The sequence below is a fragment of the Cheilinus undulatus genome, linkage group 13 (genome assembly GCF_018320785.1).
Source record: "Cheilinus undulatus linkage group 13, ASM1832078v1, whole genome shotgun sequence".
Classification (NCBI taxonomy): Eukaryota; Metazoa; Chordata; class Actinopteri; order Labriformes; family Labridae; genus Cheilinus; species Cheilinus undulatus.
Genome location: NC_054877.1, coordinates 35,116,326 through 35,138,937, shown reverse-complemented (window position 1 = coordinate 35,138,937; position 22,612 = coordinate 35,116,326). Strand labels below are relative to the sequence as shown.

General features: G+C 38.9%; 1 protein-coding gene across 1 annotated transcript in view; it reads left to right on the top strand.

The window, feature by feature from the left end:
• Nucleotides 1–13,053, top strand: part of slc1a7a (solute carrier family 1 member 7a) — an 84,500-nt gene extending 71,447 nt beyond the window's left edge. The window contains exons 7-11 of the mRNA XM_041803743.1: nt 1,871–2,104; nt 6,487–6,681; nt 9,978–10,112; nt 10,393–10,492; nt 12,645–13,053. Coding sequence (XP_041659677.1) covers nt 1,871–2,104; nt 6,487–6,681; nt 9,978–10,112; nt 10,393–10,492; nt 12,645–12,911 — 931 coding nt within the window. The 3' untranslated portion in view covers nt 12,912–13,053. The remainder of the gene's footprint in view (nt 1–1,870; nt 2,105–6,486; nt 6,682–9,977; nt 10,113–10,392; nt 10,493–12,644) is intronic.
• The last annotated feature ends 9,559 nt before the right edge of the window (nt 13,054–22,612 follow it).

Below are 22,612 nucleotides of genomic sequence, written 5' to 3'. Positions count from 1 at the left end.
ACTGCAATGGCATCAGACACAGTACAGTCATAGCCTCAAGAGGACAGATCCTGTCATTTGTAGAGGGCTTCTCAATTTAGACAAATTATCAGGAGTATTAGGAGTCAACAGGTCAAGCTATAAGAGAGTGATGAGTATGAAACTCAGCCTACAGACCAATCAGATCTCTTGATTACAGAGCTCTGTGAGGTCATCAAAGAAAGTAAAAATTCACACACTTTCCATATGATTGTTATAAGCCAACATTATTGGATACTGTAAGAGTCTTAAAGTAAATGATGAGCTGAACCACGTTTCTTTACTGTTCAAGGGCCTGTTCAATCACACATGTATTACTCCACTGAGACACATTTAAGCGTTCCTTAATCTATACTCACGCTTGCATCATTAACAAAAAGAAATGCCACTTGCCTATTTAAAAGATGGTTATTACTTATAAATATGATTTTAGGGTGTAATATATAACAATGTTGATGTTCTCATTTCTATGGCTCTTTAACTGTCAGACAAGTCACATATGAGACAAAAAGGAAGATATGAGCCTATTCAGATTAATCATGCAGTAAAGATATGTGCGTATTCCCACTGTAGGCCATTTTTTGTGTCTCTTCTTCCTGCTAATGTTTGTACAGCTGTCCTAATTATAGTCTGTACTATGTGTTTAACGTATTCACACTTTTCTCAAATTGCCTGTGTTCACAGCACTTGCTGACATCACTAACAACCTCAGTTTCAGATCTCCTCTTACCGGTAGTTATTTATGCTATAGGTCACGACAGTTTGACATTAACCTCCAACGCAGGTCTTGTGAGATAAGTATGCATTTTTCCAGGTTACAAAGATTTACCTCTGCTTTCCTCTGTAGAATCTGTAATGTTGTTTTCAGACACCTGTTCATGCTACATCTATCTGTTTTTTAAGGAAAAAAAAAAAACAGGACAACCATGTAAAGGAATTCTGTCTTAGCACTGAAAGCAGCAGGGCTGGAATGGCATACTGGGCATTTTACTGGTACGCTGATGCACTTTGGGGATAGTATGATTTAGCCATGTCTGTTTTATTGCAGTGGGGGTTTTTTTCAGTTTTTAAGAGTTTTTCCCCGCTAAGCGCTGGCCCCTGGAGCAGTTTAAGTGACTTGGAGGCCTCAGGCAATTGCCTACCTTTGCCTAATGGTAAAATCGCCTATGACTGGCCAATAGATCAGGGGCAGTGGCCCATGATAATGACAATTAAGTGGCTCAATCAAATCTCCCAAAGGTTTGTTTATAGCCCCCCACACCCCCGCCCGCCGGCTCTGCTCCAGTTTGAAAGTGAGCAAAACATTAACATGAAAACGATTGATTGGGATTGTAATCATTATAGCAATAAACTGTCGCTCAAGATTCTGCAGCTGTAAAGACTTTTCAGTGCAACAGACAGTCTGATACTGCATACATCTGCATAATTTGAAGGCCACAAATCATTCATTTTCTTTATTGCATGCCGTTTTACCACATGGTAATCCACCAATACATTGTTTCCATACAAGGATCCATCTAACTATGATTTGCTTGATATAAAGATGTTTTTAGATAATAAATACATGTTTACAAGAACTCTGGGTTTACTTGTTGAGTTGATAATCAGCTTTATGCATGATCTTTCATGTTGATCTTGCTTGGAAGTACAAGTCATAGTACTTCTTTTCATACCTAACAGTGGTTGAAAGTGGCAGCCAGAATATAAAATAGAAGAAAAGTGGTGAAAAAAATGCATTCATTGGAGCTAATGAAAAATTGATGATGCTCTCACCAAGAACGAGTACCCCTTTTTACAGGCCTTTCTTTGGTGATGAACATCTCTAATATTGTCTTCCTTATGTCTTTTTTAGGTATTTCCCATTTGGGATCGTGTTTCTGGTTGCTGGAAAGATCCTTGAGATGGATGACCCTTCAGCGATGGGAAAGAAACTGGGATTTTATGCCATCACAGTTGTAATGGGTTTGATACTGCACGGTTTATTCATCCTCCCAGCCATGTACTTCTTCATCACCAAAAAAAGCCCCATTGTTTACATCAGAGGCATCCTACAGGCCCTGCTTATCTCATTGGCCACCTCCTCAAGGTAAAGTGTAAGACCTTCCTTTTCACAAAAAAATAAACATGCAATTGAATGTCCATTTAACTATTAAGCTTTTCATTTATAATGGTTGGCGTATTTAAATCAGCTGTACTGAATTTTCCAGGGCTTAACATTTCCCAAGAACTAACCTGCAGTACATCTTCACTGATTTCTTTTGTAAGATAATAATAACAATAATAATCTTTATTTATAGAGCACTTTTCAAAACAGAGTTACAAAGTGCTTCACAAGTAAAAGAAATACAATGCAAATAAAATATCAGTGATCAGGCAGCAAAGTGGGTACAGGTAAAAGATCATGACATGTTAATCTCAGATAAAATCACGTAAATAAGAGGAGTTAAAATTCAAGAAAAATCCAGAAAGGCTGTTTGATAAAATATGTCTTAAGATCGGAGCATATGTTGTTAACATAAGAAATCTATTAAGAAAATGCAGCCGTGAATTTACCGTGCAAATCACAATCTATTCAGGAACAGCTTGAGTGCCTGCATGCAATTTGAAAATATAAAATTAGAGTTAAGCTTCATCTAAAATAAACAACCATGAGATAATCAAGGTTGAACAAAGATGCTTTCATACCACATCCTTAGTATAAATGGAGTAAACCATGGAGATAGCCTTGAGTAGAATTCATGATTGTTAGGTTTCAATGCAAGCCTTTTAAACATGTTTTTCACCTCCAAGGCTTGACGTGATGGTGAAAATGTTTGAATTTCGTGAAAGCACTACACCTCCTCTCAGTGAGATAACCAGTATAACATGAGAGTGTTGAAGTGTTTACTCCTGGTTAACAACCACAAAGGTGAAGGTTCAGTTCAGTTATTTCTCTGCTGATTATCAGAATGTCTTTTGCTCAGTGAACCAGTGAAGGGTGATTGAAAACAAATGTTACCATCCTTGCACATAAAAAAAGAACAATATAGGCAGATTTTATTTAAATCACCATATTCATGAAAAGTTCACATATTTTGGCACACATTCTCTTGGAACTCAATAATTATCAATAATTGTTATAATCTATAATTATTTAACCCTTTACTGGGCAGTTATTGAAATACTTGGACATTCAAAATGAAACCCTGGAGTATTTTTTGATGGACAGTACTTCTTTACTTTTTCACTTATGTGTATATTTTTCATTTTTATGCTGAAAATCAAGGTCAACATCATGATCCTTTTTGGTTTCTTGCCTGTTTATGGTAACAACATAAAGAAAATCCATAAAGTATATGACATGAGTCATCAACTACATTTGTATGAGGGACAGTTTTGAAGACAGTGACGGGGCCGGACTTCCCACAAACTAAATTTAAAATATTTTGACCAAATTAATATGAAATTGTTTATTTCTCTTTTTTTCCTTCAAAAATGCCGATTATTTTTTGCCTTTGGCAGTGAGATAAGCCCCAGTCACCTAAACTGCAGCTGCCACTAGGGGGCGATTGCAATATTTTGGCTATATATTTTTGGGGCTGGCATGTTGTCTTCGCTGGGTTTGACGATAAAATCATGCGTTGTGATTGGTGGAGAAACAGTCAGGAAACAGTCTATTGTGGTGGTTCTCTGGCAGGAAAAACTAAACTCTCAAAGTGCCTGAAGTGGAAAGTTGACATGGAAAACAGCTTCTTTAATCAAGAATGGATTCATGAGTATGTCTTTATCATGCTTTATATTTGATAATGACTGACAGATGTATTTTTGTACAATGGATCAAATATTAAGCCAACATTTAAAGCATATTGGGATTTTTTAAAATAACTTACCCTAAATACCGCAACATATTTTTCCTCTGCACATTTTCTGGTTTTAAAAATCTTCTGGGGGCCAGATGGGAAGCTGTGGCGGGCTTGATGTGGCCCCCAGCCCGCCAGTTGATGATCACTGGTATATGCATATTAAAATATTAATAGTGGAAAATAATCACTTATTATGTCAATGATTTTTACCTCCGCCAAGGAGATTATGTGATCGACAGGGTTTGTTAGTTAGTTTGTTTGTTTGATAGCAACATAACTCAAAATGGAATCCGTTATGGATGGATTTTGATGAAATTTTCAGGAAATGTCAGAAATGGCATAAGGAAGAACGGATTAGATTTTGGGAGTGATCTGGATCACTGTCTGGATCCAGGAATTTTTTTAAAGGATTCTTCCCTATTGGGAGATAGGGCTAATGGCGGAGGTCTGCGCTCTCTGAGTGCTTTACTAGTTTACTTATACATTAAAAATGTAATCAAATAAAAAAGTATTTATTTTATACACACAATTATTTTTGATGTTCCAGTGAAACTTCATACAGGAATCAACATGCTGCCTCTCCATAAAACTTAGGACATGGGGTATGGAACAGGAACAGGTCAAACCTCTCAGTCACCTGAGATGGCTGCAGTGTCTCTGGACAGGTCACAATCCTGTATAAGTAATGTTGGAACTAACAGTTTTATCTAATAAATACAACATGAAAACTAAAAAAAGAACACAAATATTGAATTACTAAGTGAATTTTTAGCAGTGAAGAGGTTCACAAAACCAAAAATGGGTTTATGCCATTTAAATATGAGTAAACTGTTATGCTATTATAAAACTTACTAAAATCACATGTATTTCACTATACAAACTATTTATTTTTCCATATAATTCCATCAGAAAACCTAAAAATGTTGAGTGTCAAAATGAATTTAATTAGAAATAAGGCACACAGTGAAAATAAAAAGTGATACAAACCACATTAGTGTGATAACACTGTTTCAGGGTTATCACACTGACCAAAAATCACACCTATTATACTTTTTATACCTTGAAATTTTCTATAAATCAGTCAAATCAACCACTGAAACACTCTTTATAATTTGCAAACTCATGGCAACATATGTGCAGTACCATTTTCCTGCATTATAATAGGTCATTTGTCAGGAAAATACCCTTAATATTGCTAGATGAGTTAGCCATACTATGTTGTAATCTAGACATCATTTTATACCCCTAAAACTGAAGATGTCCAAATGTGTTTCTTCTATTTTTCACACTAAAATCGCTGTAATTGCTAGAAATTCCATGCAAACAAAATCTTTAATAAGTTACTATCCTATCATGTTAGTTTGGATGTAAAGGTCATTTGTGTGGGGCAAAAAGAGACATAAAACTGCATTTTGTGAGTTCTGGAGGAAACAGAAAGTTTGAGACACTCTGGCCCACTGCTGATTGGCCAGATGCCGTGATGTCACTTTCCGTGACATTGACTGATCTCCACTGACTGGCTGAGAAAAAATCCTTCTGGTTTACTGTATTGGGGGGGGGCATGCAGGAAGTCGAATGAAGTGACCATATATGGTTCCTTGCCAAATATGGCTACTGCCTGCAAGGGGAAACTTTCTGCTGGGTTGATAGATGCGTCATAAGTCTTGACTGTCAACACAATAGAAAGGTGAAAAAAAATGAGTGGCGCCACAAAGCTTGAGAAATTTCTACAGAGAAAAATACGGGGCTGCGTCATTCCCTTGTACACAAATGGTTCAGACACTTCAACACCTAGAATGCACCAGACTCTGTGCCTTCCAAGGCCACTCTGAAGTCACTTACTAGATCTTACCAGCACTTCAGGAGGGTGATAAAACATAAACAAGAATCAGGTATCCGTGTGCTTACTAGGCAAATAATTAAAAAAGTGACCTTAAAAAGCTACACAGTGAAACCTGGTGCTGCATGATGACTCCACTTCAGTTTTCTTCTGTGTAGAACAGAGCTCAGGGTCTGAGGAATAAAAAAATCACATTTATTATTTATTTTTACTGTGTGGAATTTCACAAGTTTTCATAAGCTACCTGTTTTTGAAACAAGGGTATGTGTTCTTGTGAGAGAAGCATGTTATCAACCTTGTTTAACTCAGGGGTGTTCAAACTTTTTTCACTGAGCACCACATACAAGAAAAAATTAGATTACCAATTCAGCATAGGTTGTATTATGTCAAGTAATGCATTTAAATTGTTTCTTTATGGTTGACAAGTCAAACAGCCAGTCATTAAAGATCCTGTGGCAGTGAATCAGATGTAAGGAGGGCCCTGGTCAGTCACTGGATCCACCCCTGATCAGGATGAAAATGGCGCTTGGTGCCACAGAGAAAGGAGACGTTGACAGTTCATCTCTGAATTCAGACACAAAACAAGAGCAAACTACATGATATTGCCCAGCTTCCTGTTCTAATTCAAAATGGACCACATTTGGGCCTTAGGCTGCAGTCTGGACACCTCTTGCATTATCCCAGTTTAGATAGAGAGCTGTGATTTAATGGTTGCAGTGGTTTTATTACTATCTCCAAGTGGGATCATTTCCTGTAACGTTTTTCTTTTCCCCTCTTCTGCTTCAGCTCTGCCACTCTGCCTATCACCTTCAAGTGCCTCCTTGAAAACAACCACATCGACAGACGCATTATCCGCTTTGTGCTGCCCGTCGGGGCCACCATCAACATGGACGGCACGGCGCTCTACGAGGCCGTGGCAGCCATCTTCATTGCCCAAGTGAATAACTATGAGCTGGACTTTGGACAGATCATCACCATCAGGTAAGGCTTGCTAAGACTCTTAAGGGAAGAAATGTAGGATCTTTAATAAGTGTGAGGAAGAGGGGTCAAGCTCAGGAAGAAAGAAAAGACAGATTCATTATTTAATATCCTTTTTTTCCATAAATAATGGATCTTAACTCTTTGGACTGATGTATATATAAAACAGAGGTTATTTACTTGAGGAAAAATCTCTGACGTCACATCAAATTTCATCTGGGTCTAAAAAATGGTTGCAGGCATACTGTTGGTGATTTGAGTGCAGCATGTGAATTAATCTAATGTCACACTTTTAGTCTAATTCTGAATTAATAGAAAATATTACAGGATTTACTAGATACACATATATGTAAATGTCACACAGATTACGCCTCATATGAGCTTCTTAGTCTGATCTGATTTCTGCTAAATCAGTCTGGAAGCCCCGAGGACACAGACGGACGAAAACGTCCACCAGCCCAGCGAGTACAAACATCAGCAGCTTAAACTTCCAACCACATCACCTGTGTCCCATCCAGGTCTATCAAAACGTCCTGTCTGTCCTCTGATTTACTGACATGTCCGATTGTAATAACATTAAGCAGACCTCTCCTCATGGCTGCAGCCTGTGCCCATTCCCTCATAATCCCTTGGCGGTAAAACCCATATGACCTGTATTACTCATCTCCCTTGTCACGCCAGAATTATAATAATTTTCTCCTCTCGCTGGGTCCTGTTCTCGTGCCGTTTGGCTGCGGACCATGGAGCTTTTCCATCTGCATGCGAGCCCAACATCCTAAACCTCTGCAGTCCTGCAGAGGGGCAGTTTGAGCTCAAGGTCTAAGGTCTCAGACAGAGTATCCGCTCTCTCATTCTCGCTTGATCTTTAATTCCTCCAATACAGAGAAAGAGGAAGTATTACATACATTAATAAATCAAAATTGGTAACAAAAAACACCACAGCTCACTACAGCTAGGCTTCCAAGAAAATCAGTAACAATCATGTAGTCAGGAAGCAATGATGATGGCAACAATAAGTGATAAGGATGATGAACCACAGTATATCTATTAAAAATGTCAAGAGTTTAGGGGTGAAGACCATCACTGTAGTTAATCTAATAAATAATGCACGTAGGTAAATATCACTTGTTCAGTGACATTATTCTAGAATCACTCTTTCTTGGATTTATACTTTACTATGAGCAACCATAAAACCCACTGGTACCAGATTGTTAAGTGTCGGTGTGGATTGCTCTCAATCAGGCTAGCACATGTGGAAATTTTACTCCGTTCTTCCTTTCAAAGCTGCACAAGCTTTGTCACAGGGCTTGGGTGTGAACAGCCCTTTTCCTTTTTCCTAGTCCTGTCACAAATTCTTTATTGCATTGAGGTCGGGGCTTTGACTCAGCCGCTCCAGAACATTCACCTTCTTGTTTTTAAACCAGAGACTACTAGCATCAATTGGTTGAACCTCTGTTGAATAATGCCAGTCACTTTAAAGGGGTGAATATTTATGCGCTTATTTTACCTTACACATTTCTATTTAACTGACATTACTTTGTAGAAATCTGTTTTCACTTTGACATAAAAGATGGATTTTTTTGTTTGTTTGGTTTGCAAATACTATTGATCATGACTGATTAATAAAATCAACAAAAGGTTGAAACATCGAAGAGGGTGAATACTTTTTATAGGTACTGTACATTAAGATTGTGTGCCATGTTAATATCAATATGTCGACAGACGCCCTGTAGATAGCATGCATTACACCATGCTTTGTGCATTTAATTGTCTTTTAAGGACTGGGCAAAACATACACCAAATTACGCAGATGGACCCTGGCTGCAACAAACCACCAGGAAAGAGATTGTCAAAGGAGTATTTTAATTAGGCAACTTTCCAAACAACCACAAAAAAATTTAGATCAATAAAAGTATCCCCTTGCCGACTCTGTGAATGGAATTTCATTGGTTTCGTCATATTTTCTTTTTTGTGTGTGTGTGTGTTGTTTCAACAGCTGACCTGAAAAGCTGATCTGAGGCCTTGTCCACACGGAGATGAAAACGATATATTTCCGTTTCATTTTGAAAAAGTTTTCCGTAAATATGGGATAGTTTCAGGAAATGTCCGCGTAAGCACAGAACCATTGAAAACGCTGTAGTATATATGCCAAGCCTGTAAGTGGCGCTGTAACGCTGCCACAGAAATGCACCAAAAGAGAGAAGATGGTTACGGAAAACTGACACAAACTTTCTCCTGGTTGCCCTTTTGGTTGTCCTCCGCAGTGGATTTAAGAACATGTGGTGTATGCTGTTCGCAGTGGTGTTAAAGGAGAATCAGATTTTGCTGTTAAAGCCATAATAAGCTCAGTAGCTTCTGCAGCACGAATACAACCCTGTAATCCGCCATTGTTGTGGCTTGACCCATGCATGTGGCTTAAGTGGGCTATGCTACGTATGATGTAATCATTTCAAGACAGATGCCGTTGGCTGTCCACAAGGAGACGAAACGGTAAGCGTTTACAGATTTGTTCACTTTGAGATCCAGTTTCAAAAAGTAGCATTTATGGCCTCCCAAAACGTCGTTTCTTTGTGGATGCAATGCCAATACGGCAAAAAACTTTTGCGTAAACTCCTGAATTCATCTCTGTGTGGATACTGATACTTTGCATTGCATTCTAAGATTGTATGGCTGAAACAGTGCTGAAGTTGAGAGGGCTTTATCTTGTACTTCTCACAGGGTTATTGGAAAATTTGAAACTTGCTTTTGTTTATTTCTGCAAAGTTCTTGGAAATCCATATATTGGCATTTTGTAAATTGTAAGTGATAAACCTGATAAATCTCTCCTTTTCAAGCAAGCTGGAAATGTGCCAGTAATAGAAGGAAAAAAATCTTTGTTAGTGGAGTTATCAGAGATTACCTTTAGCGCTGTAGTGCTTTTCGTCATGCCTCTTACATCATATACCTCTTACAAATTACAATCAGTGTCAGGGTAACTGGCCCTTCATCATCACCTTCCTGCAAAGCTTGAAGTGGCTAACTGAGAGTTACAGGTCAAGACTGTCTTTAGAAAACTGAAGAAATGGAAGAGGATCAGATTTTTTTTGTGTAAGATATGAATCTGTCAGAAAATGTATCTTTATAACAAAGGAAGGATTGTCAGTAGTACGGTATTACTCCTGTGGAGGCTGTTACAGCAGCAAAAGGGTGGCAACTCCATCTTAAAGAACATGTATTTCAATGCAATCACAGTCTCTATAGTCCATATAGTGTATAAACGTTTCACGAGGTTAATAAAAGCTGTTCCTCTGTTTCCCCAGCATCACTGCCACCGCAGCCAGCATCGGTGCAGCAGGAATCCCGCAGGCCGGACTTGTAACCATGGTGATCGTGCTGACCTCCGTTGGTCTACCAACTGACGACATCACTCTCATCATTGCTGTTGACTGGGCTTTGTAAGTAAAGGGTTATTCTCTCCTGCTGCACACAATGAAAGCACCTGAGCCAAAGTGGTTATTACATTTAAATACAACCAAGTAAGCAGATCATATGATAGAAATATTATGCTTATGCTTTCATTAAAATGTAATACAGAATTAAAGATATGCTTTGAAATATTATAAGCCTCGGCATATGTACACTCGAGAGCATGCCGGAACTTGTGTTTTGGTTAGCAATGATTTCTTTTTCCTGATTTTTATCAGCAGTGTGAGTGACTTTTGATTCTATCCCCAGGGATCGATTCAGGACTATGGTCAATGTGATGGGTGATGCTCTGGCCACAGGGATTATGGCTCATATCTGTCGAAAAGATTTTGTCAAAGAAGGAGAGCAGGTGAGAATGTCCAATGAATGACATGCCAGATAGATTGTTTCACATGACCACATATGGATTTTATTGCACATCCATCTGGCCCTACACAGTGTTTGAGAAGGGGCCTATGACATATGACATATGAAGTAGTGGGCATGCATCGTTCACTTTATAGGAGCATTGACTTCTTCACCTACACACAGTAAATGACTCATATCAGCGGAGCAAGTTGTTCTCTTAACATTGTTATATCTTTGCAATTTTCCTCAGGGAAGTACAGATATTTCTGTATAAGTATCAGAGACAATACAGAGATCCTGACCATGGTGACCTCAATGATCAGTATGGTCTGGCCTGCATAATCTGTGCTATGAAGCTTCTGTCGATAAAAATGAATGTAGGTAAAATAGCCACAAGCTAAGAGGCTAGCAGTGTCTCTTTAAAGACCCTGTATAGTGAAATCCAAAATTTTATCTTAAAACACTCAACATGTTGGAATTCGGTTGCTGTAAACATGTGAAAACACTGAGATCTGCATGTGACTGAATTTTGAATTTGGACTGTTAGTTTTCACCTCTTTCCTGGCTTGGTTTAATTTGGGCGGGGCAAATATGTGGGCTTGTGATGTCACAATGCTGCTGTGCTCTGGTCATAAGGTCAACGTAAGGTCAAGGGGCAGATTAATGGTGTGAATGCTTTCCTTCCAAGCGGCAACCTCCGGTCCTGAAAAATGAAGCCAATGCGGAAGTGCAAAACATTGCAATACGGCGAGTGTCCACTTGAGGCTGGCTGCAGGAACACTGGAAGTCCCGTCTGAACACATGTTAAACAGCCGGTTTTGACACTAGAAATAAACTGGTTTACAGCCTGGTTAAAAAAAAACAAAACAAATGTGTCTCATTAGCTAATGTCTTCTTGTGCTCTCACTGTACGGGGATTAATTTTTTTGTACCACAATGGTTTCGATTATATTTAGGGATATAATATATATTTGGCGCGTCTCATTTGATTGACAGATAGCTCAACAGGAAGAAGCTATGTCTCTGTCAACCAGAATGCTAGCTAGCTAGCTAGCTGACAGGAAGTCAAGCTTAGTAGGCAGGCTGTTAGGTTGTTCCAAAGTTTGGTTGAGACCGCAATTTTAATATGGAAGCCACCGCAGATTGGCTTCAAGAGCTGTTTGAGTCCGCCTATTGTAAGCAGATGGCTGATGTTACACAGGGTTTGTCCAATTCTTTCGACAGTCTATAGACAAATGATGCATATCTCTAAAAAGAAATCAATTTCCTATCACTCCGAATGAAGCTGAATGGACGGACGTGGTTTTTGTCAACAAGCTGAATACAGTAGATCATGTCAGCTTACATTGTGGTCTTCAATGCTTAATAGTATGCCTACCTCTACTTAACTAATCCAGTCCGTCCAAAGGTATCCTAGACAATCTCTGTATGCAGTCTAAACTACCAGATATTAAACTGTTTTCAGTACGCACTGAGTTGTGTGCACAGAAAGTATTAAGTATGACCTAAGCAGATGGATTTGGGAGACTCCATGTCTGTCATCAAGCAGCTCCATTTTGCAAAGCTCCAGTCTGAAAAGATTGTGCCCGGATCAAAACGGATCAGACTATCAGCTTCATTTGTGGGGAATGAGGTGGTGGCTATGGACTGGGTTTTGTTTGTTCTGGGAGAGTGTAGCAATGGCAATCGCCAGCGTAGCGTTCAGCTCAGATGTAGCTATAGTACAGCGGCTGTTTTATTAGGACTGCACTGCAGCTCCTTATTAAATACAGAACATTAGGCAGTACTAAATGCTTGTTATGACAGAAAAGATGTTCTCCTGACCTTATTCAGCATGAGTTTGCAATAGTAACAGGCAGGTTTAGTCGTACTATAAGGTGGTTTATACAATGGCTGCCATGCTGAAAGCTTCTCCTGGCAGAGGAAACGTTTTTGCACCTCTCCTGACCAGCCTCTGCATAAGAACTCCACTGTTCATATACTAAACAGCCTGTCAAGCTCTGGTTACAAGCAGAGCTGGGCATGCCTGACTTCCTCATTTTGTCTTGCCGCTGACTGGCCCGTCATGAATGCAACAGCAGACCTGCACACGTGCGATCTGCCTGATTTATAACATGATTTTGAGCCACTTCATGATCTTTTTTTTCTTCTAGGTGCCTCTGATCTGTGAAACTAAGCCCATGATAAGCATTCAGCAGATGATGACTTACCAGAACCAGAAGAACGGATGCTACCAGCCGCCCCCACCAGGCAGCAAACAGGACCACCTCAGCCCCGACGTGGCCCGGCTGATCCAGCTGGAAGAGGGGATCAGGCCAATGGAGAAGAAGAAGCATGCTCACGCCTCTCACCACAAGAGAGAGCACAGAGACAAGGACCACTGTGCCGTAGACATGAACGGGCTGGAGACTAACGTATAAAACAGCCGCCTTGCTTACACCAACTGGCTCATCCACAGCTGCGGGGACGGAGAGAGAGGAAGGAAGAATGAACAATTAAGATGACAGTGTTCATGTATTTGCCCCCTCTGGAGGAGAGTAGCCCTGTGTGAATGAATGCAGATAACCCTGGAGAAAAAGACTTTTTTTTTCTAAATATCTACCCACATTTGATAGTGTATGTTTGTCTGTGTGTACATATTAATCTGAGATGTTTTGTTTGGTACCAGCAGAGACAGAGCTGATCCTTCAGCCAGCCTGTCTTAATGAAGTGGGACTTAAGAACACAATAGTTCAAATCAGATACTATTAAAGGAAACTCTCCCTCTGTGGACTATGGGGGTAAAAGAATCTGATTGGTATTTCTTTTATTCATCATGCGCTGGTTTGGTATATTTTTTAGGCTATTATTGCATGCGGTCTTGTATATTTTTTCTTTTTTGTTGTCATTCTGTCCTCTTTGATGAAACTCAGGAAAAATGTTGCCTGTTTAGAGCATTTTTCCGTTTGATTCAATGACAAGCACAATGCAGAGATGAAGATAAGATTAAAAACTATCTCTGTCACATTCAATGCAACAGTTTTTTCATATTTAGGATCAGATTTTAGGTTTAAAAACACTCCCCCCTCACATTTCTCTGCCTTGTTGTCCTAAGTCTCATTGGGTACAATGCCTCATACAAACCTGCAGTACTGTACAGTTAGCACCAGTAACAATGCAAAAAGAAGCTAAAGGTCACGATGAAAAGGAAGACAAGTGTTTGCCCTTGTGTCGAGGTCATGTTAAGTTGTCTTTGCATCCCATTGTATTCCCTCTTTGCCTTAAACAATCAAAGGAGAAACATACGGGACCAGAAACAACACGAGCCCACAGTCGCAGGTCAAACTCTGTCCATATGTATGTCATATATGCTGTACATGTATGTAATTCAAATACTATTAAAAATGTAGATTTTACTAACATGTTGGTATGTTTTCAAGTGCTGCCATTATGTTTTTGTGAAAAGGAACTTTATAAAATTATCAAAAATTTGAGAAATATATCAGAAATGTACAAATAGTACTCTGTTGTATCTAGGCTATAATGGTGTTTTAATTAATTTCATAAGCCTGAATAAAAGTTTATGAAAATTAGAGGGCTAAAAAAACAGCAGTAGTAAAGAGAAGAATGGGCTTTATTGTTAAAATCCTACACAGTAAATTTTCATCTAAAGGAACTCAGCTGTGTATGTGTTAACAAATGAGCAAATGTCCTGTTTAAACTCAAATAAATCCAAAATGTAGCACAAAAGCAAATGAAAGTGTCAAATGAGTAGAGATTTATCAAAATGAACCAGAACAGATAGGGTATTCATATTAGTATGTGGTCTCCAGACAGACATTTAACTTTTGTCCTCTTTAAACAATGGCCTTCAGTTTATAATTTCTAATTAATTTCTCCTCCTCTCCTCTTGGACAGTGGTGTGAAAAGTGTTTGCCTGTTTGCTGATTTTTTTATATTTGTCACTCTTGGATGTTTCATATCATCAAACAAGTTTAAATATTAGACAATGATAACCTGAGTAAGTACAAAAGGCAGTTTTGAAATGACAATTTCATTTATTAAAGGAACAATTCCATCCAAACCTTTCTGGCCCCATGTGAAGAAATAATTTCCCCCTAAACTTAATAAATGGTCATGTCACCCTAGGCAGCAGCAGCTGCAAGCAATTGTTTGGAATAACTGCCAATGAGTCTTTCACATGGCTGTGAAGGAATTTTTGCCCACTCTTCTCTGCAGAATTGCTTCAATTCAGCCTCATCACAGTGATTTTTCAAGCATGAACGACCTGTTTAAGGTCATGCATAAGCATCTCAATCAGATTTAAGTCCAGACTTTGACTCGGTCCTTCATTTTTGTGTGTTTTTTTTTTTTATTATTATTTTAAGCTATTCAAAGTCAGACTTGCTGGTGTGTTTCCAATCATTTTCCTGCTTCATCATCCAAGTGCTTGAGCTTGAGGTCACAAACTGACGGCCGGAAATTCTCCTTCAGGATTTTCTGTTAGAGAGCAGAATTCATGGGTCCAATCATTAGGTCCCCCAGATCATCACACTACCACCACCATGGTTGACTGTTTGTATAATGTTATTTTTATGTAATGCTGTGTTACTTTAATGCTAGATGTAACGGGCCGCATACCTTCCAGAAAGTTCAACTTTTGCCTCGTCAGTCCACAAAATATTTTTTTAAAAATGTCTCACCCATGGGTGCCATTTTTGCCCAGTCTCTTTCTTATTATTAAATCATGAACACTAACTTTAACAGAGTGAAGTGAGGCTTGAAGTTCTTTAGATATTTTTCTGGGTTCTTTTGTGACCTCCTGGGTGAGTTGTCAATACTCTTTTGGAGTAATTTTGGTAGCCAAGCCACTCTTGAGAGGTTCACCACTGCTCCAAGTTTTCTCCATTTGTGCATAATGGTTCTCACCATGGTCCGTAAGCATGTCAGTGCCTTTGAAATGGCTTTTTGAGTCTTTTTTGACCAACAGATGTTAATGACTTTGTTGCATGATGCTCTTTGAGATCTTTAAGCCTGCTTCACTTTGTCAAACAAGTGATTTCCTGATGACAGCTCTGGCAGTGTTCAGGTGTGGCCAAATTTCCAAAACATGTGGTGAATCACATTTAATTCATGATTTAGCAAGAGGGGGCAATACCTTTTTCACATAGGGTCAGGGAGGTTTGGGTGGCTTTTTTTCCCTTAATGAATGAAATCATCATTTAAGAACTGATTTTTTTATGAACTCAGGTTATCTTTGACTAATATTAAAACTTGCTTGATGATACTAATCAGCTCTGCCCACCTGTGCTGTTTAGTTCACTGAACTTTCACTGTCAGTTGTATAGCTCGCTTTCAGGTTGTCCATCCATTCAGCCTTTCTTCTGAACACAATATCTCAAGAAAACTATGAAGGATTTCATAGGTCAAAAGAAGAAGTCAGTGGGCCTTATGATATCCCTTATTTTTAAAGGTGGTATCTAAAGACCTCTGAGGTGTTTTCTTCTCTTCAATATGCACAAATGTTGACTCTGTTAAAACCATAAAATAAAAACAGATGACAAGCAAATTGTGGGATTCCAGATACAGATTTAGTAATAAAATGCAGTAAATGTTAAGATTTATTACAACATTTAAAGTATTTTTTATACTGCAGCATGTGAATTAGCTTGTAGAAGTGAATCAGAAAGTCAGATTTCTAAATGAAATTTCCATGTTGTGATCAGCAGAGTCCATATATTTATCATCTATTTATTTTGCATTTATGATTCATAACACTGCGTAGCTACATCCTTGTGACCCGTCTGAAAGGGTCAGGGCCTGCCATTCCACTCAACCCATCACTGTACTTTCACTGTTTGGCAGTTTTGCCCCTCCTGGAGGTATTTCATCACCAGGAGGGAGTTCTAGTTTATTCATTTAGAACATACTTTCTCTTTTTGTAGGTGTTTTGTAGGTGTATTTCAGTGTTTTATTACGGTGGCTGTGCAAATGTTCTAACTGCCCTTCACCTACTGCCGGATTCTTTTGCAGGATGCTTTTAAAGCCATGTGAGGCATTTTTGGCTAGTTATGAAATGGCTTGTAATTCATATTATTGCCTCTGGAAAAGCAAAAAAATATGTAAACAAGACCATCTGCAAACGTTTTCAACGGGTAGGAGTCATAAGAGACCAATTACAGTATACTAAACAAAAAACACCTACATTTTACAAGCAAATGTTCTTAAGAGATATGATGCACTGCTTTATCCACAGGTGATGCCAAAATCAAACCAAAAGTTACAGAATTATAAACCAGCCATTCAAATTTATTACACTGATATATTACATGTAAATGAACTGTATTAACCCCACTCTTGTACCAGTAAACTTGGAATGCCTCTCAAACAATATAACTCAAATGCAACAGATTTTCTGTGCCTACCTATAGAGAGTTGCCTCTAGAGGAGGATGAAGCCAGATTCAAAGCATCCCCTATGAGATCAGCTGGTGAGAGCACAAGGAAGGACAATGCAAAAAGCAGTGTTACTGTTTCATTTTCATTTGTCCTTCATTCATTATCACGCATTCATGTGTCTCTGTTTTCCTGCTCCAGTAATGAGGTGGTATGGTCGTCTGCTCATTTAAATTCTGAACCATAAGCCTCTCTCGATCAAATCATCCTGCTGCTGTCATATTTTAAAATCTGTCTCCTCTCCTCCACCATTCAGTGTGACTGCTGCAAACCCCCACCACCCCAGCTACCTCTATTACATCTTCAGTATCCAGGTTCAGAGCCTTAGAAGTCCACTTTATCCCTTCATCCTCCAAGCCATCTCATTGGTGTCCAGGTCCAGCTCCTCCGTGCCTTCCTGCAGTCCTTCATCACCACCTCCAAGCTATCTCATCAACTCCTCATCTCATCCTACATCCTTCTATCAGCACCACAAGGGTCTAGACATCATAGAGGGATATCCTATCCTGCTGTCGGCCTCACTACCCCTTAAATACATGACGACGTCACAATGGAGTCTCTTTACATAATACATTTTACATTTCCAAACATTTTCCAAACTTGTAAAACAAATTATTATTTACTCGTATTAAATCTCTGATTGAAATACTGGAACGTTGGAGTCAGACATTATATGAGGCAGAATTCAGAGGGGAGGAATTACAGGAGCAAGAGGCAACTGCAGCAGAGGGTGAAGCAACACCAGCCAGTAAAAGAGCAGTAGCCTACATTTATCACCACCTGAAGCAGCGATCAAACTTATAGGAAACAGCCTATAGCTGCCTTGAAAGGAATGAACCTGGACTCCTGGAGCTTGAACTCTTTGGGTGGAGGGGAGTGACATGGCCTTTTTCTGCTATCTCTCTGGCTTTGCAGAGAAATAACAAAGCTAGAGAAAAAGCAGTTACAAAGAAAATCATCTTTTTACTACACTGACTGTTTCATGATGACAAGCTATGACAGGTCTGTCTTCCCAGCAGGAGAGTCTCACTTTAAATATATTTATTTCTATCATAGATAGGTTGTCTTTACGTTCACAGTAAGTGCCATTTTTTTAGATTAAGGGTATTTAAAATGATTTAAAGCTTCAATGCAGAAACATCTTCAACAAGGATGTTAAATTTACATTTCTTACACATGTGAACATGACACATGTCAGCACACCTGTTGACTTCAGGTCCACAAATGTGCTGCCAGATGTATTCTTCTTCTCCATGCTTATTTAAAGTAAAAGCTCTCAGTGGGAGCACAAACACTGACCTTGAAGCAAAAAGGGCTGTAAACATCAGAGAAACACTTTACCATGGCTGAGTGCAACTGACGGTCAAAGACCAAAGAAGGATAAAATGAAATTTTCCTTAAATAGTCCCACAAGGTCCCACGAAGTTGATTAATGATTTATTGATTGATACTTGAGATTAAAAAGTAAAAAAAAAAAAAACATTTAAAACAAAAAGAGAAAACTCATGAATCCAATGCATGCCTACATCATAGTTTAAAGTATGGTATATAGGGGTAACCTTGCAAAACAGATGGATTCGCCCGTTTCCGTGTTTCTAACTGGCGAATCCATCTTGCAAAGCTCCCGTCTGAACCGTTTGGGCCTGGTTAGAAAGTGACAGGACCAATTAGCGTCAAGAGGAAGTATTTTCGGGTGCGGCGGAGTCGTGACATAAGCAAGCAGCAACAAGAGTATCTCAGAATCACTGTATCATGATAGCATTGCTATCTTGAACAAAATTGTATTGTGAATAATCTACTTGGGTTTCTTTTCTCAGACAATTTATTGTAGGAGATGTTTTCACCTTGACATGTTTCGGCTGTTATTATGTTGTTCTGCAGTCTTCCCCAGAAGCGTCAGCTGACCACTGTGATGTGTCTTTATATGCTGTTCTTCCTAGGCGTGGTCAACCTGACGTACCTGACAGGTCTATCAGGCTGACCACGCCCCCAGGTCAACAAGGTTGTATTGTAGCAGGGAATACGCTACAGTCCCATTTGTTGCCATTAGTCTTGCTTCACTAAGTGCTGCAAAGTGTCCTCCCTTTTGGTGCTGTGGAAATGGCCACCCTAATTATGGCTAGACCCTTTTCAGAGGTAGTTACTCAAACAGTGGCTCACTTTAGCTTTGTTAGCTTTAGCTGAAGCTAACAGCTAGCTACACAACAAACATCACTACATAAGGCAAGGTAGCTTTTGTGACTTTAGCAAACGTAGCTGAAGCTAATTTAGCTATGCAGCTAAAATAGCTATGTAGCATATATAGCTAACAGAGCTACATAAGCTATGCTTGCTAAATTAGAATGTATTCATGGAGGACAAGTTTTGTTGCAGACTATTTACTTAGCTTTATTAAATATTTTGTAACTAGATTTTGCAGAACAAGCTTTTAACTTTTGATATTTTAACCATTGTCTTAACCCTAACCCTAAACAGAAGTTTAATCTGGTTTTATTTCACAATTTTTACATGTATTTTCACTGTACTTTATGTTAGATTTTTAAAGCACTTCATACTTCCATCTGCTGAGAAGCTTTATGGAGGTACTGATCTCCTTTTCCAGCAGGACTTGGAACCTGCCCACAATGAAGCCAAAACTACCAGAAACTGCTTTGCTGACAATGGTATTACTGTGTTTGATTGGCCAGCTGCTTAGCCTGACCCCAATCCTGTAGTCAATTTCTGGGAAAATGTCAAGAGGAAGATAATAGACACCAGACTCAACAATACAAACAAGCTCAAGGCCTCACACCACCCCAGCAGTGCCACAGACTGATTGGCTCCATGCCATATCACACAGATGTAGTAATTTAATTTCAGTTTTAATATTCTAATATTTTGGGATCTTGGAGTTTTGAGCTGTAAGCCATAATCATCAAGATTTAAACAAGAAGTCTTGAAATGTTTAACTTTATATGAGACTTGTAAAAAGCCCCATATGTTGACTTGAGGCCATCTAAACCTGAAATCCTCAGCTGACATGGTGCTGCTTCACCTCATTCAACCCCTCCACTCTGTGCTTGTTATAGTTTATTATCCTACAGACCCATTAGCCCACTACTAATGGTCAGTGAAACAGGTCAGCCTGCCGCTCCAGCATCATCTGACTATAAGCGTTTGGCCAGCTGGACAACTGGCACAGGGACAGAACGGGGTCGATGGGCTGAAGGGAGTAAGCCATATACGGGTGATGAGAAAGGCAGGCTGGATCTGGCAGAAGGTTTATGTGGGAGGGCGGAGGAGGGGGTAAAAGCAGAGGTCAACTCAAAAATAAACAGATAAATGGAGAAGGAGGGAAGTAGGGCACAAATGCTGCAAAAACTGCAACAAAAATGTTTTAATTTTAACTAGAGAGCAGTGAGTGCTACTGCAGTACCACAGAAAAAACAACAGTACTTTAAAACTGCACAGAGGTTTTTTAATGTGAGCAGCCTTTGTTACACTGGTTTGTGTGTCATATAGTAGGAGATGAGTCTGACTGTCCTGCTGGCCAACTGCAGAAAGCATATTTTTATGATATTTTCTTACCATAAAAACATCACTCCTGAGATCCAAGATCAGGTCAGGAGACGTCTGTGACAGGCTTGCTGGCTTGCTTCACCTGGCTGAGCCCGAGGCTTCCCAACTCTAAAAACAACAGAGCAACTTTCCTTTACCTCACTTTGCCTGCTTCCTTTGTAAGAGCTAATGTAACATTTTTAAAGGTCTTTGTTGGAAGCTGACCCTCAAAAAGTTGATAAAATTCTCCCTAACCCTCCTGCTTCCCTTTATAGATCACATTTAGGCACCAGTTTTAAATTTGGGTTGTATTATAAACATTTTAAGCTCCTCACAGTAGGTTTTAATGCTAATCTTATTCCTTCAGAACAGAATATAAAAGACATGAAGCTCTGCAGGACAAATTAAAGTAAGATTTTTTTTAAACTCCCTACAGTGACATTGTTTTGCAAACTCATTAAGGTGCAACTTCTAGTTTTATAAATCATTTGAATCTGTAGCAGGAATGTCTTACCATCTGAGGGATACAATAATGTATGTAGGTTTTCCTTTGTTGAGTATTTTCAGGCCTATGTGTGCCACGTTCAGGTAGTGTGTTAGTTTAATGTGTAAAGTATAACATGTGAAAAGATCCTGATGTGGTTTTCAAGAATATTAAGCCATAATGACACATGCATATATTACTATTGTATTGAAAATGAAACAAGGTGTGTTTTTTTCTGCTGTGAATAACATGATGTGAAGCCCGTGAGCAAGTTCAGGTTGCCAACATAGGAAAAGACTGCTCTCTCTGCACCGTGCTACCACTCTACCGCTGTCAAAGACTGGTAATGCACTTGAGTTGTGAGTGCTCCGCTCACTTTTACTGACAGACGCCACCCACATGAAAGCTTGCATGTCCTGTTATTTTCTGCCATCAACTGGTTGCATTTAAAAGCTTTCTGTCCTCCCCATCATCCAAGCACTCCTCAGTCTACTCTCTGACATGCTGAGTTTAAACATCTATGATGTGATGTACAGTTTAAAGATGTTCATATTATTTAATGAATTTGCTATCTGAACTAGAAGTAAAGATGGAACTGCCCCACCAGAATCCTGCACCTTTTCTTAGAAAGGTGGTTGTAGAAAACCACCTACAACTTTTATGATGCTTATACCTGCAAACATAATGATTGTATTTATGAGATATTATCACCTGGTGTAACAATTTAAGGCTGATTCTAAATTATGTGAATATTTTTTTTAGATTGATTAAAGTCCATAATAAGTGCATTGTTTTTTTTTTTAAATCAAATCAATAAGACATGCCTTATTGGTCTATTCAGCACACTGGTCAAGCCACTGCAGTATCTCCTTGCAGCCACAGTGATGTGACATAAATCCACCACTGCTCTTTAATATCTCATACCACTTTTAAAAATTCCACGCAGTAAGAAGTCATCTCTACCTTGTGTTATCAAACATCAATTTTGTTTTCCTGTAACATTTTATTTTACTTTCAATCTATAACAAGTTAATTTTTCCACTGTTGAGTTCATAATAATCTTAAATAAACCCTAAATTATTTATTTTCTGTCCTGCTAAAAGCAGGTCTTCATCCAAAGAGGAAGTCAGTTACCTATGAGTTTAAGATAGGTTACATAAAATCCAAAATAAACCAAAAGAACATGTCCAAAATGGTATACCTTTGTACTATTACTTAACATTTTAGGTGAATTAGTGCACAGAGTGCTTTCACCCTGAGAAGTATACAGAAATGCAGTATATAACTAGAACTCTAAAAACCATCCAAGAACTGATTGGGAATGGCGCACCTTCAGCGGGCGCCATAATGGTGTCATAGTGGATATTGTACAGTTAGAAAGCTAGTGTGCTAGCTTACATTAGCTATCTATTTTGCTTTTAGGAACGGTAGCAGATTTAAATAAAGAAAAAGGCATTTAAGGCAAAATAGGTCATTTTAAATTGAGATTATGCTTAAAGGGTTGTTCTTTTATTCTTTGTCATACAGAAATGTGGCCCAGTTCTGGTTAAACAGAGGCCATGCTAAAGCTGTATATGAGTATTTACAGCAGTGGAGGCAGCCATTAGAGGGCTTTCAGCACAAGTAAACCCTGCCTATAGCACAACTCTGTATGTATGGCTCAATT